This window comes from Carettochelys insculpta, chromosome 5, assembly GCF_033958435.1.
Source record: "Carettochelys insculpta isolate YL-2023 chromosome 5, ASM3395843v1, whole genome shotgun sequence".
Lineage (NCBI taxonomy): Eukaryota > Metazoa > Chordata > Testudines > Carettochelyidae > Carettochelys > Carettochelys insculpta.
The window spans coordinates 26,103,199-26,119,561 of NC_134141.1; the positions used below are offsets into that span (position 1 = coordinate 26,103,199).

The following is a 16,363-nucleotide window of genomic DNA, read 5'->3' on the forward strand; positions in this document are numbered from 1 at the left end:
TCTCTGGACCAGACACATACTACTGCCGACAGTTCAAATAAAAATAATTAGGTTATCACTCAACTGCACTTCATTACAAATGCCATTCTCATTAAGTAATCTGATTTTTTTTTAACTCTTTACTGTACTCCATTAAAGCTTTGAGAGAGTTTTGAACATGCATGTTTTCTGCATACCTATTTAACCAGCTTTTTACTGATAGGAGAGTGAGATTAATACACAAGTTGCACCTCCCTAAACTGGGACTCTCTAGTTTGGTAACAGTCCCTAGTCCCCAGAGGCCAGGACTCATGGACCAGGAAGCTGGCAGCCTGGGGACAGAGCAGGGCTGGGAGCTGGGGCCAGCAGCCAGGCTGCTGCAGCAGGGGAACTGGAGCCAGGGCCACTGCACATGTGGCAGAGAAGCTGGAGCTGTGTTGGGGCCATCCCGCGGTAGGGTCTATGCTGTCACAGCCTGGCAGCCAGATGGCCTAGGGCCAGGAGCAGGCATCCCAGCTGAGGCAGTGGCAAGATGGCCGGGGCTGGAAGTGGAGCCAGCAGCAGGCTGGGAGGCTGGTGTCAGGGTACTTCCTCTGGTCTGGAAAACTCCCTTGTTTGGGATGGGTCAAGTCCCAAGAGTGCTGGACTAGGGAGGTCCACCCTGAAACCCCACAATAGAAGCTACTTTTAAACTCCTTGCAAATACAAGACGTAATTTTCCAAAGATATTCCACTTGTAGTTTGCATATCAGCTTATTTAAAAAATGTAAACCTCTCAGGATTGTAGAGACTGTTAAAGTATTGACTTTGACATGTATCCTCTTCCCCAATGTTATGGTGCACTTCAATTTCTGTAGGTGATGATGAGAAATTATGAGAACCCTAAGCAGATTTTCCAAGTGAAGCAGCAGTTTTGGGTCTGGGTGGGACTGGATCTTTCAGAGGAACAGTAAACACAGAGAAGGAAGATTTCAAGGATTATACATCATGAGAACCTGGCACTAAGGGCTCCTGTAAAGAAAACTCCACATTAATACAACTGATCACTATGGAGTAGCTTCTAACTACCTAAAGTAGCAATATAGGGGAATAAGGATGTCCCCTTGCTTTCACAGCTATGTTAGGGCTGACCATAATTCCAGCCTTAGTGCTTGGGGGAGTAAGGAAATAGTGCCAACTCCCATTAAATCCAGTCTCCTCCTTCCATCTATCTGTGGGGGAGAAAAGCTGCGGGAAAGAACTGCATCCCAAAAAGCAAACTACCACTGCCTTTCACTCAGCTCAAAAGTGATCCAGTGGTGGAAACCACTGTTACCAGTATAGCCAGAGCCCTGAATGATTTATCCTTACCAGAAACAAGGGAGTTAAAAACCAGAAGTTGGTATAAAAGACAAGGTAAATTTAAAAGCCGAACCTTGAGTCTTATGACCTCCATTGGATGCCCAGTCTTGTCCTTCACACTTCTCTCCCAGAGAAGATTCTACAAATAGGAATATTTAAAAAACAAAACAAAACAGAAGCTTTACACAAAATGATAATTTGCCCAAGTGGTGCAATACACATTTTTTTCAGTTAATAGTTATGCAGCACTCACCTGAATAAATTCATTTAGATTTTCTTCAGTTGTACTTCCTAAGATTTCAAATGTAATTGTTACAATACTCTGCAAGTAGAAAGACCCACACCTTAACATTCAGTTTTTCTAACGTAGAACCAAATAAACAGCTCAGTAACTTATAAAAAAGTGTTTGTGCACTCAACAGTATAAATTGGGAACAGAAGAAAAAACCCCCAAAGGAAAAAAATATGCACACTAGTGATTCCGCTCTAATATACTATATTCTTCTGGTCATTACCATTGTTTTTATAAAGTCAGTTTAAGGAATATTTGATTCCCTACAATAAAAATGTTGTGTATCTTGATGCCATAGCATTTGGTATTGTAGAATTCTTTGAACTAATTGACATTTAGTGCTTATAAACAATTGTTAATATCACTAGGTGATTGTCACCCCCTGCTTTATGAAAATATGCTTACAAATATGCATAACTCAAAGGCACTTTAGTCAAAATGCATCATGGGAGATCATTTTTAAAGTTACAATCTGCTGAATGTGTATATTCTATTTCTCTGCCTGTATCATTATTGTATGTGAAATTAGAAATATGAAGTGTAGATCTGTTTATAATTCTAGATGTGCTAATAAGGACCATTACTGATATTCCTGAAACATAATGGCCTGGTCCTGAAGACAATGATCTGTAAATGGGTTTGTTTTTCATGCAAGCACAAACTATGGTTGGTCCTACCAAGAGATATAAGCCAGGCCACCTGATGCTGGAATCCATTTTGGAGCTACAGGTTGCATCTCCCTTGTCCAAAACACTAGGAACCTGACTGGCCCCAAACGAGGGAATTTGCCAGATGAAGGGAGGTCTCCCTGCCTCTCCAGCCTCTTGCCCCACCCTGCTGCCTGCACTGTCCCCAAGTCCAGCTAAGACTGGGCTGCTGGTGGTGGCCCCAGCTGCCAGCCCTGTGGAGGCTGGCTCCAGCCCCAGCTAGTCTACCAGTGAAGCCTGGGCCCCTGGTGTACCAACTTTCTGCTGGCAAGGCCCCCTCTGTTGCCAGTCCCTTATGCCTGTCCCTGTCTTTTTCTTGACAGGGTTAAGCACACTGAAGCTTTTATGAACTGTTTCTCTTTTTTTTATATTAGTTCATAAACATATTCCAAAAATTCTGCTCTGATTTTAAATGGATTTTTGCTTTACTATTCATCTTTGGACCACTTTTAATCTGTCTCTAGTAAGATGCTCCTGGCCGATAGAGGCCACGTCTACACGACCATTTAGACATAAAAGTGACTGGCGACAGAGGGGGTCTTAGCCAGCAGAGGCACATCCATATGGCTTCTGTACTGCCAGCATGCTCCCTGCCAACAGCAAGATCTCTTGCAGCTATGCTAATTAGCTGTGTGAGTTTGCAAATAGTCCTACATTTGCAATTTCATAAACTGTCATTAGCACAGTATACTTTTGCTATATATACCACCAAGCACATTATCAATGCTTAGCAAACAATAGACTTAACATTAACACGGGTTTGTTTCTGTACCAGTGATCAACTGGGCTTCTTCTTCATCCTCCCAAGTTTGATTTTTAGTTTAGGAATGTGTAAAGAAAACATTGCAATTTCCATTAATCAAGAAAAAATTAAGATTTAATAATGAATCTCCTCCTATCGTTCAAAAATGCAGCAGTGACAGTTCCATGTGCATACTACACAGAGGATGAAATTATGTTGACTTACACCCCAAAAAGTAAAACCTTGATTCTACAAACTCTATATATGTTAATTTATTAATGTGAATAGTCCATTAGTATGTGCTTAGCTTTACTAACTTCAGTGGAACTACTCATAATAGTTAAATAAGCACACATATAAATGCTAGCAGGATCAAAACCTAAATTAGGGCAGGTTCTATTCCAGAGTTATAAATCCACAGTTATTCCTTGTAAAACAAATTGCAAACATCTATGCACAAAAACATACACATTTGGTTAATATGCTTGTTGGCTTTAACCAATGTTCTAAATGTTTACATGTCTGACTTGGTTCCCAAATTATATATTGTCTGTGTGCACAAAATAAGCATGTGAAAAACACTAACTACAAATCTAGGGCCCAATCCTGCATGAGTAATTTCATTCATGCAAGTCATTAATTTCAATTAGATTACTCATGTTACTTACATGATTGCTTGCAAGCCACTTTTAAAAATACAGCCAACTGCATATATTTAGTTCAACATAATAAACCATATTGATACAAAACAATGCATCGAACTGTTCTATAATACCTTAATTACACTTAGTTAATGCCCACTATAGAGCATCATGTGATTAGTATGCAATGCCTAACATGCAGCAATTTACCCTAACCAGATTTTGTCATCAATAGGTCGAACGCAGATTTAGTACTTACCTTATCTAGGTGTGGGTGTGTTGTCTGCACATACTGCAGTTTTTTCTCCAAACTGAAAACAAATACATTCAAACCTTTATTTTATTAGAATACCAGAGTAAAATTCTCAGATACTTCATGCTACTTAAGTATCAAAAGGACTACAGGTTGGACCTCTCTAATCTGGAACACTCTCGTCTGGCAAACTCCATAATCCATCCTGGTTTTAGTTACCCATATGATCATTTATTATGCATGTGGCCAAGCTTGCCATGATCCCATAAAGTTTATTTACAGCCACCAGTCCAGACTGTGAGTGTTCTGTGCTGTTATTTAGCTGTAATTTACCCCTAAATGTCTACGGCCGTGTCTACACAAGCCCCAAACTTCGAAATGGCCACGCAAATGGCCATTTTGAAGTTTACTAATGAAGCGCTGAAATGCATATTCAGCACTTCATTAGCATGCGGGCGGCCGCGGCACTTCGAAATTGACACGCCTCGCTGCCGCGCGTCTCGTCCCGACGGGGCTCCTTTTCGAAAGGACCCCACCTAATTCGAAGTCCCCTTATTCCTTGGGGACTTCGAAGTAGGCGGGGTCCTTTCGAAAAGGAGCCCCGTCGGGACGAGACGCGCGGCAGCGAGGCGTGTCAATTTCGAAGTGCCGCGGCCGCCCGCATGCTAATGAAGTGCTGAATATGCATCTCAGCGCTTCATTAGTAAACTTTGAAATGGCCATTTGCGTGGCCATTTCGAAGTTTGGGGCGAGTGTAGACGTAGCCTATGTCTACACTTACCCCGTACTTTGAAGGGGGCATAGTAATCAGGCTGATCGGAGAATGCTAATGAAGTGCTGCGATGAATATGCAGCACTCCATTAGGGTAATTCTCCCCACGGCAACTTCAAAGTGTCAAACTTTAAAGTGCTGGTATGCCATGTAGCTGGGGGCACTTTGAAGTGCCCGTGGTTACTTGGCATGCTGGCACTTCGAAGTTGCCATGGGGAGAATAAGCCTAATGAAGTGCTGCATATTCATCGCAGCACTTCATTAGTAATCTCTCATCAGCCTGACTACCATGCCCCCTTCGAAGTACCGGGCAACTGTAGACATAGCTGATGTCTTCTAAGAGTCCAGTAAGCTGTGTTGGTAATGTACTAGAGGATACTTACCTCTCCTGGGCTACATCTACACTAGCCAAAAACTTCGAAATGGCCATGCAAGTGGCCATTTCGAAGTTTACTAATGAAGCGCTGAAATACATATTCAGCACCTCATTAGCATGCGGGCGGCCACACCACTTGGAAATTGACGTGGTTCACCACCGCGCGGCTCGTCCGGATGGGCCTCCTTTTCAAAAGGACCCCAGCTACTTCGAAGTCCCCTTATTCCTACCTGCTCATAGGTATAAGGGGACTTTGAAGTAGCTGGGGTCCTTTCGAAAAGGAGGCCTGTCCGGACGAGCCGCACAGCGGTGAACCGCGTCAATTTCCAAGTGGCGTGGCCGCCCGCATGCTAATGAGGTGCTGAATCTGTGTTTCAGCGCTTCATTAGTAAACTTCGAAATGGCCACTTGCATGGCCATTTCGAAGTTTTTGGCTAGTGTAGACATGGCCCTGGTCAAGCAAATTCTTTCATTCAGCACTGGTCAGATCCCAAGTGTGCTGGATGAGAGAGGGTCAACCTTCACATAGACCCTGTGTCTACATGAGCTCCTTCCTTTTGAAAGGGGCATGTTAATGAGCGGGTTTGAAAGATGCTAATGAGACTCTGCAATGAATATGCAGCACCTCATTAGCATAATGGCAGCTGCGGCGATTTGAAAGTGCAGCTTTTTGAATCGCGCGCTGCCTGTGGAGTCTGGACATTCCGAAAGAACCACCCCGCCCCCACCCCGGTTTTCAAAAACCCTTCTTCCTAACACCAGATTGTAAGAAGGGCTTCCGAAAACTCGGGGGGGGGGGGGTGTCCTTTCGGAAGGTCCCGTCTCCACAGGCGTCGCGCGATTCGAAAAGCCACACTTTTGAATCGCCACAGCTGCCATTATGCTAATGAGGCACTGCATATTCATTGCAGTGCCTCATTAGCCTTTCAGACCCACTCATTAACATGCCCCTTTCGAAACGAAGGCACTTGTGTAGACCCAGCCTGAATGTATAAAAATACATGAGTTACCTAGTAATTTTATACTAACAAGTAGGACAAAATAGTAAAAGAGCATATTTAAAATATTTTTGCTTAACTTTGAGATACGTATGGAATTTTAAGTAGCATGCACCTATAAATCTTATCTCAAAGTGTCTTTTGCTCACCTATCCATATAAATAAGTCCATATACACATTTCATAATACACAGCAGCAGGCATGGCAACTACTTTAATTACAGTACACTGAGCAGATGTGATGGGAGTCATGAGAATCAGGGAGACCAGAGAAGAAGCAGCAGCAGTATCCTACAAAAAGATGGCCAGACTACAGTCAAGCATGCAAAAGCAGCAACAACTGAATGAGACAATTTTTTGAGGTGGAACAGCCAAGAAAAAAGTAATTGTCTTGCCATGACCATTCTGACTGTGAAGTGGATCAGTGACTGGTTAAAACAGATCATGTAAACAATGATTTTGATACTATGTACAAAACTTTAATACACAAAAATGCTTCTTCCATTAAATGCCTTCTTTATAAATACTGGTTTTCTTAAATCTTATTTTAGAAATAAGAAAAATATTACCGATATATTTATGTCCAGCTACACTTTCAGAATGCTTCATGTTTGATCAGATGCAAGGGGTGGAGGGAAATTGTAAAAGGTATATGAGACAGCATGCAGATGAACATTTTCTAGCAGATTATGCTGTCAACAACTGTAGCATAAATTCAACTACAGGGAGGCCAAGGACTTCAAAACAGAACATCCTCAAGGTTTGAGAATAGCAAGGGGTAAATAGGCAAGAACGTGTTTAAAGGAGCGGAGGGGGAAAGTCTATGTGTAGACAAGCTATTGGAGTGATTTAGTCACCCGAGGAGTCATGGTAAACAGGATGTCAAATTTAATCCTTCTCAGTTGGTTAATCTTTGAAGGATTTTCTGTTCTGCAACTGTACGAAGCATCCAATGTAAAAGGAGGTATCAAGTACCAATAATTCAATTTTACTTGTTTAATCACTGCCACACATCATTTCATAGATATAATTTCATTTTGATAACCAAAACACAGTAAATGGAAAGGACCTTTTGAATACCTGGGTGACATTTGCTACTGTAAACAAAATCAAAAGGGACAAAAGCTAAAACACGAATCATTCTAAAAATAAATCAGACACTACTCACTAGTTAAATTTATGCTCAGAGAACAAAATACAGGGAGAGTTTATATTTCTTAGCTCTAACATATGCACAGACAACTAGCAACACCACAGCTGTTGCAAATAAAAGGTTTTGAAATAAGTCTTCACTGTAATATTCTAAAGGCTTGTCTTCACTACCACCTTCCTTCAAAGGAAGGACAATAGTTAGGGTGTTGGGAATTTACTCATGAAGTGCTGCCAGGCATAGGCAACACTTCATTAAGCAAATTCCCCCCCCGCCCCCGCAGCAACTTTGAAGTTTAAACGTCGAAGTGCTGGGGCAACTTTGAAGTCCCCTTACTCCTCAAAATTTTGAGGAGTAAGGAGACTTTGAAGTTGCCTGGCACTACAAAGTACCAGCAGGTGAGCTGTGGCTACACACGTGCTGGTACTTCGAAGATTAAAACTTTGAAGTTGCTGCAGGGGGAGTAGGGATTTGCTTAATGAAGTGCTGAGTATGCATGGCAGCACTTCATTATTAGTAAACTCCCAACACCCTAATTACCGTCCTTCCTTCGAAGGAAGGTGGTAGTATAAACAAGCCCTAAAAGTGAAATATATAAACTCTCAGCAAACTTGTATATCAAAACAAATGGTAAACTGAGTCACGGGAAGAATATAAGTAAAAACACCGGGCAAAAATCAGTGTATCCTTTCCGTACTTCAGGTCACATTTTTAAAGTTACTAGGGATGGTGGTGGGAAAAAGGGGGCGTAGCATTTAATAAAACAAGATATACCATAGGTAGGGTGACCAAATGTCCCGTATCTGGGATGCCAAAAAGGCATCCCAGCTTATTTTTTAAAAGGGATGAATTGTCCAGTATTTAACCTTTTGAGGGGGTTGGAAGCACCCACGGCTGCCACCTTCCTGGGGCTCTGGGCAGGCAGTGCCCACAACTGCCGCTTCCCAAGGGGTGGGAGGCAGCTCCCCAGGGGCTTGATGCAGCCAGAAAGAGCCGCTCCTCCCCCACCCCCATCTCCCTGTCCCGTATTTGGAACGGGGAGATTGGGTCACCCTAACTATGGACCATCACCCTTCCAACTCTGTTAATGAAATTCATTCCTAATATGAGGCACCCCAGTTAATTTAATCCTAGTCTGATCAAACACCAATTATATCTATTTTGTGGTGCAGAATAATCCAATAAGGACTAATGTGACGCCACAACATAACATTTCAGTGTGGCCTAAGACAGTACATTTGAACCTAGGTCTCCCGTAGAGATGGGTCTGAGCATCACCAAATTTGGAGGGGGCGGGGGAAACATTTTGTAGCTCAGACTCATTTCTAACCTAATAGAGAAAAAGCTTAGGCAGCAATTTACTGTGCTTACACCCCTCAACAGTCTCCCACTTTAAATTTAAATTTACCCATAAAATCTGTTCTCACATTAATAAATTGAGAGAAGTGCTGAACAACGCAAAAATAATATAAAAATTATGTAAGAACATTAAGAATGGCCATACTGGGTCAGACCAGAGGTCCATCCAGCCCAGTAGCCTGTCTGCCAACAGTGGCCGGTGCCAGGTGCCCTAGAGGGGGTGGACCGAAGACAATGATCAAGCAGTTTGTCTCCTGCCATCCATCTCCAGCCTCTGATAATCAAAGGCCAGGGACACCATTCCTACCCTTAGCTAATAGCCTTTTATGGACCTAACCTCCATGAATTTATCTAGCTCCTTCTTAAATTTGGTTATAGTCCTAGCCTTCACAGTCTCCTCTGGCCAGGAGGTCCACAGGTTAACTATGTGCTGAGTGAAGAAGAACTTTCTTTTATTAGTTTTAAACCTGCTATCCATTAATTTCATGTGGTGTCCTCTAGTTCTTGTATTATGGGCACAAGTAAATAACTTCTCCTTATTCACCCTCTCCACACCTGTCAATTTTATATACCTCTATCATGTCCCCCCTCAGTCTCCTCTTTTCTAAACTGAAAAGTCCCAATCTTTTTAGCCTCTCCTCATATGGGACCTGTTCCAAGACCCTAATCATTTTAGTTGCCCTTTTCTAGTGCCAGGATATCTTTTTTTAGGTGAGGAGACCACATCTGTACACAGTATTCAAGATGCAGGCGTACCATAGATTTATATAGGGGCAGTAAAATACTCCTGGTCTTATTTTCTATCCCTTTTTTAATATGAATAAAACATTTTTTTTACACATCTCACACTCCAGTTTTGATTCTGTTGTTTTTTGGTCTTTATTCACATATCATACTGCACGAAAATAAAAACAAATGCTGATCACTCAGGTGCATTTCCAAATACATAGGCTGATAGAATTGTGACTTAAAATGGAACAAATTTCATTATAGAAAAAATATTTAAAATGAAGTACACTATGATTTTCACACGAAGACTTAGCTAAGGTGAAGGCTTATATTAGTAATCTGAGTAGACACTTTACTTTTCAAGAACAGTACAGTAAAAGCATCAACAAAAATATATTTCAAACAAACTGAAGAAATTCAGCACTAATATCCTACAATAAAGTAACCCACGCTATCTCAACTCTGTCTCTGAACAAATGTCAGTTTATCTTGACACTACTTAGCATGTAGCTTACCTAAACTGCACACCATAGAAACTGCTTCTATAGTTTCATGCATATGTCTCCACTATAAACTGTAATTATTGATCACTGTACAGTTTTGTTCGTTGTGTGGAAGTGCTCTGTGTGTCTAAGTAGAGATTTGTTTTTGTTCTAGTAAAGCACGCAATATAAGAACACAGAGAAAGCTGTAAAACAGCATAACTCAATACACTCAATTCTGAGCCAAGCTGGAAACCTTTCAAGTGCAATTGAGAGTAAGGATCTTTACCATGTACTGCAAAAGGGCAGTTGCCAGTGGGCTGCTATTCCTCTCTGCCATTCAAGTGCCAGGAATCCTGGCTTCTAACCTTAAAATATGCTGGCTAGGTGTTGAGGCTGGAGACAGAGTAAGCTGTGCGAGGAAAAGGACTGTTGCAGTTTTACTTCCTCAATGGAGCAAATGGGAAACAGGATTTTAATCACAACTCAGTATCGCAGCTTGATCCCCCTCTTGTTCCTGGGCACCAACAGGTACACACTGTCTCTTACTTGGGGTAGGTTACACTGCAACATTATATGATCCTGATCCAGACACTCTAGTAATTAAGACAACCTAGCAACCAATAAAATTAAACTTTATTTCATGGCTGGATAAAATACAGTTTTCCAATCTTCCTTAGGTATCATGACGTAGGGGCAGAATTAGAGCCTTATTTGAGCTGTGTAACCTTAACTTACTATTGTCTGGCTACTACTCCTGCAACTCACAGATATTTTCTAAAAAGAGGCATGGTTGAGAACGACTGAAGAAAGACATAGGGGAGACATTACTTATCCTCTTCTGCGGGCATGATCAGGTCTTCAATCCCCAGTGAACCACCCCAGTGGTTTCTTGACCATCCTCATCGCTTTTTAATAGAAAAAAAAATTCTGGTTTACAATACCAAGTTTTAAGCTGCCTTTCTCTGCAAGGAAGAGGACTTTTCTTCTTTAAATGGATGCTAAGGTCTACAGCAGTCACTTAACACCCTGTACATCAAAAATGACACAGGGTTGACATTGCATAATGATGCTATTGAAGTTAGTGTTAATAACTTTTGTAACTATACACATTCATCACAGAATGTGTGTCTTGGGCAAAAGATGACACAGTAAAGTGGGATTTTTCTCTATGCCACAAAAAGTAAAAAAAAGTATTAAACTTGACTCTGTAATTAACAACTTTTAGGTTCTCCAAATATAACATCACCTTGTTCAATTCACTTCAAATGTTTAAGAAGTGTGCTTCATACCCAAGTTACTAATGTAAAGATCAACGAAGAATTTTAGAGGAGAGGCCAAAATTGGGTTTATAGTGGAAACTCAGATGCAACCTTAAAGTGATAATGTCTATTTAGTGCAATAATGCATGGTTTCTTGTGCAATCAACTGCTAAATAAAGATTAAGTTATGCTGTACCTTAAACCAGATAAGCTGTCAAAAGCATGCAGGTCTAAAACTTCACAGAGATCAACTCTAAAAGAAAAAGAAACAGAAAAGCCAGTCTTCATACGTTTCTCAACTTAAATATTTTGTATCTCATTTCAAAGCACGTAAGAGAAGGCAATGATTGATTTCAACAGCAACTGTTAATAGTTCAAATACAGTAGGTTCAGAGTCCTAATTTAATAAAAGAGTAGAATGGCCATTTCTACATTACTTGTAATAAAAATGAAATGTGTATTGCATGCATTTCTGAAGACTCAGATATGGTATGGATTCCACAGAATTTAGTGCAGTTGCATTCTCTCTAAAATATTTGAAATCTATACTAGCAGAGATCAGTATAAGGAATTAATACAAATATATGAAACAGAATAGCTTTTACATCACAGGTCACTCGCTGGTTTGAAGTAGAGTTAATAGTGGGTTTTTTGTACTTGGAAGTCTTCAAATGAAGATATGAGATGTCAGTAACTCAGGAAGAGCTTATGGGCCTATTAAGAGAGGGATTCCTGGCCTACAATGTGCAGGAGGTCAGCTTAATCATGACGGTGCCTTCTGGTAAGACTATTAAAGGGCAGGTGTTGCTCTGTTACTAGGCAGACCAATCACTTAGCTGAAATGTGGTGTAAACATCAAATGAAGTGCTGGTGTGGAGTTGTTCCATGGTAAAAGCTATCTATTGGGCATGTCTACACTGCAGCTGGTAAGTACAATTCCCAAGGCAAGCAGACAGATGATGTTTCACATGAGACAAGGGGGCCTACAACACTGAAAAGCGGTATAAATGCCCTAGAGATTTCCATGGGTAGTCCCAATTATACAGCAAGATTGGCAACTGCTGTAACATATCAGAGCAACCTTGGATGAGTGTACCCTAGCATTTTTCTAACAAGTGATGCTCTGCCAGTGGCAGTGCTAGTGCAGAGACTCTCAAAAACCGAAAATCACTGTTAGCTCAAGAATAGTCTAAAATTTAAGTTTTTGAAAAAAAAGTAAAGAAGAAACAAGTTTTTTGTAAAATTTAAGCCCAATACAAATATAATCATGATTTTAGTTTTACTGTTTATTTAAAACCCCTCATTTTCTTTGAATGTACACATTTAAACCTTACAAAGTCCAGAATGGACTAATTGGACACTGATAGTCTATTTTCAATTTTCAAGCTAAAACATGCAAAGTAAAAGTGATCATAAGACTTTTTTTAAAAAAACTATTAGTTTTAATCTAAAGTGCTAATAGTCAAATAGATAAGGAGTTATTTACGTATATTTATCCTGATAGCTTTCCTTTACAGTGACTAGGACTGAAAAAAATATACAGCAGTATGTCACAACAGAAATAAAAAGTAGCAGCAAGTGATAATGCTCAACACTAAATATTACCTTGATCTTTGAGTTTCTAAAATTTTAACAAACCCATTTATTGACCTGAAAAAGGGCAGGAAAAAAAAAGGAGAAATTACATATGAACAAACAGTGAATTCCATAATGTACTAAACTAAACTAAACTAAACTAAACAAGGAAATGAGAAGTAGGAATGCCTGTGTAATAATCCATCCAACTCTTCTTAAATTGTTGTATAACCCCATAGCAATCTCAATTTTGATTTCACTTTCATCTTGCCAGGAGATTCAATAATCATGACAACACAGGACTACTCTTACAGAGAGAGATTTTATTTAGGCAAAATTCCCCTCCCAGTATATGTTGCTGGGTCTAAACAGTTTTAATTTATTTAAGACCTTTTGTTAGTTAAGGCAATGAAATGGGGAAAAAAATTCAAATTCAGTTTTTGGTGTGGGGTGGTTTTCTTTTTTTTTTTCCCCCTCCATTCCTGTCACTGTATGTGGGAGTATTAGGGTGGCAGCAGACTTTTTCCCCTACACCTCTAACCTCTAGTCCAAGTTATTTGTTCATTTACTCACAAATGATAATTATTCAATGCCCTCCTTACCTCCTCAGGTAGGTATTTTAAAAGGCATCTTTAGACACATTTAAGTATTTTAAAAAAAAAGTTTAAAATGGGTGATACAGTTACTAGGTAAGGATGGTGAACAACAATCATCCCACACAAAATACCAAGATTTGTGGAACCATATAGTTCTATTGGAACACTATTTACTCTCTTTCCCTCTCCTGTGAGCAAATAATTTGTTTCCAGACAACTGTTTGTGTCCAAACCCTGTCAGGCAAAAGAAGCAAAAGTTTATATATAAACAAAAACATGTCAGCCAATATAATTTATTCATGCTGTTAGTTTCATACCTGACAGCTATCCTTAATTTATGCAGTTCTTCTTGTGAAATCAAATCTATTTTATTGATGATTATCAGATCAGCTAGTGCAACTTGCCTACACAGGAAGGCAAAATAGAAGACTAAAATGTATACATTCATTTTCCACAATGCAAAAATATCACACTTCTCATGCTCTCAAAAAACTGCATATCATGACCACAGCAAGCAAATCTGCATTAAATTACAGCAATCAGTAGGACCATGTAATATATTGCATACAGATTGTATTTCCCTTGTCCAGCACCCTCAGAACCTGACCAGTCCTGATTCAGGGAATTTACCTGACCAGATGTCAATGCCAGCTACTCTGCTGCCACAAGCTGCAGGGCTTCACTCTGGCAGCAGCACTGACTGAGTGGGTATGAGAATGCAGGGGGAGGAGAGTATTTCTGAGGGATGATGCACAGGGGAAGAGACAGTGTGAATGCACAGCCCCATGTCTGGAGCCAGGAGTGCACCAAGCTCCATGGTTGTTGGGCTGTGCTCCTGGCCCTCACTGCCAGGCGTGGGTCTGCACTCCTGGCCCCCAGCTGTGGGGCTCTGGAGCCACCCTGTCTCTTCCTCTGTGCACCATCCCCACCCTGCACATCTCCACTCCTCCCTGAGTTTGAGCACTGGAGGGTGGGAAAGATGTTGCTGAACATGGGACCCAACTTTTCCCTTTTGAGTCCTCCAGCCTGGGGTCATCCACAGGGATGTTTAAAATGGGTGATACGGACCACAGATGTTGCTGGATGACAGAAGTCCGGACTATAGAGGCCCAACCTGTACTGCATTGCTGAGAAGTTTAGGGAGTGTTCCACTATTAAAATTGTAAAAGTATTGCATTACAACCATTTATTTTAAAATTACAATGTTAAAGACAAAGCTTTTTTCATTTACGCTGTATTCATGAATTCCATATGCCGCTTACTCTTTATAAGCCATGAATGCACTAGGACTTTTTCCCCATATTTACCACTGAAGGCATCACCAGCAAAATCAGATCACTAGCATTTTATTCGCCAAGTTGTTCAATCCTGGGCAAAGCAGGTCAATGTGAGACTACTTAAAATACCAGTTGCCTGTTTACTTTAGTGATCCCACTGTTACTATCACTTCTGGAGCTGCTTTGGTAGGACAAGAAAAATGCAAAGGCAGACAAGGCCATGCAGAGTAACACTTGCTCCAGTGTAAAGCATTAATTAAATGGAGGTCTTTTACATTGCCTATCTCAAAGTACTAGTGATCTATGAGCCACTTAATCACTCTTACACTCTGTACTCAAGATATTAAGCAACACTAAAAAAAAATCTAAAGCTTTTTCTAAAGTATCACTAGGGGGTTACAATTTTTTAATGGAAAGAATACCAAATATGTCTCTACTTTTCAGTTTACTTTGTGCATCCAACGAAACTTTGTAGATAACCTCTAACTATGTAAGCAATTTCCCCTGCCATTTTTATATAGAACTTCTTGGAAAGGGAAGGGGGATTGTAAAATCCACATATTGAGAGGGAAACTGGAGCACAGGTGAAGTACTTGAATACACTTTTGCAGGGAGTGAGGGATTATTTTTTTAAAGAAACTGACTAGATCTTAAACTGTATGCAGTGTTTTTGTAGTCATGCTTATCCCAGGATATTACAGAAACAAGTTGAGTGAGGTGTATCTTTCACTGGACCAATTTCTGTTGGTGAAAGAGAGAAGCTCTTTGGCTTAAACAGAACTCTTCTTCAGGATTTGGGAAATACCCCGTGTAACCTCAAAAGCCTGTCTCTCTCACTATCATACGCTTGTCCAGTAAAAGACAGTACCTCACTCACCTTGACTTTAGATCTTAACCTAACAGTGAGGTATACAAACATTTTGCACAGGGGTGACTCATTTCCTATGAATATGTATATACTGAAGTTACTGTTACCTATTTTACATTAATAATTTTTGTACTGATACCTAGCTGCTTCATTGATAAGGCCATCCAGTTTTTCTTCTGTCAAATGCTGAAAAAAGAATAAAAACAATTATTACCTCAAGACTGTTGATGTGATAAATACTCATTTACACACACATCGAATCAATATAAAATTGATTTTAGATACATTATTCAAGAGATCGAGGATGAGATCTAAAGTATTAGTATGCCCCAACTCATCTTTTTTTTTATTTATGTAAACAAAATAAATGATAAAAACAGACATCCACCCATTCTGGAAGTTCAAATGCATTTCTCTACCAACATTTTTCTTTTAATATTGCAAGACACCGATAGAGTGCTGAGCTGTTAACAGTTCTTGTTTAAACGTTGTTTATTGTGGAATTACAAAAATATTAGTATCCATGTTTTGTGTCAGTTTACCAAGAAAAAGTGAGGTATGTCAAGATTAAAGCTAAATAAAAAGAGTAATCTTGTATATTTCAAACAGGTATCTAAGGGATATTGAAATAGTTTGGGGGAAATCAAGCATACGCATCTACCACTTTTTGTTTGTTTGTTTTAATCAACTTTTGCTCATCAGGTGACAAGTTATAATTAAATTTTGCTCCATGCCTGTATGAGTCAACCATTAATGTCATTACTTCTGTTTGAAAGGATTGTGATGCACCAACATTCATGCTTGATGAAACTGTGATAGTTCTACAGGATTGTGATTATCCCATTACATGTGCTCTCAGCTGTCCAAACAATCAACTACACTATTTTAAAACTGATTTGGTTTTAAAGTACTGCTGATTTCAAGTGGAAAGAAATTCCATGACATGCATGTCAATTTAAAAGAAA

The 16,363-nt window shown here is 40.0% G+C and overlaps 1 protein-coding gene and 1 long non-coding RNA gene across 4 annotated transcripts in view; one reads left to right on the plus strand and one right to left on the minus strand.

Annotated features, from left to right (window-relative positions):
- Positions 1-16,363, plus strand: part of LOC142013445 (uncharacterized) — a 28,023-nt gene that overhangs the window by 5,384 nt on the left and 6,276 nt on the right. The gene's annotated exons all lie outside the window — the stretch shown is intronic.
- The window catches only part of LOC142013444 (zinc-regulated GTPase metalloprotein activator 1A-like), a 35,533-nt gene that overhangs the window by 2,940 nt on the left and 16,230 nt on the right, over positions 1-16,363 (minus strand). For all 3 annotated transcript variants that reach the window (XM_074994815.1, XM_074994816.1, XM_074994817.1), the window contains 7 exons: positions 15,538-15,584; positions 13,571-13,657; positions 12,688-12,732; positions 11,279-11,335; positions 3,962-4,013; positions 1,574-1,642; positions 1,394-1,459 (listed from right to left, as the gene is read on the minus strand). In XM_074994815.1, the coding sequence (XP_074850916.1) occupies positions 1,394-1,459; positions 1,574-1,642; positions 3,962-4,013; positions 11,279-11,335; positions 12,688-12,732; positions 13,571-13,657; positions 15,538-15,584 (423 nt within the window). The remainder of the gene's footprint in view (positions 1-1,393; positions 1,460-1,573; positions 1,643-3,961; positions 4,014-11,278; positions 11,336-12,687; positions 12,733-13,570; positions 13,658-15,537; positions 15,585-16,363) is intronic.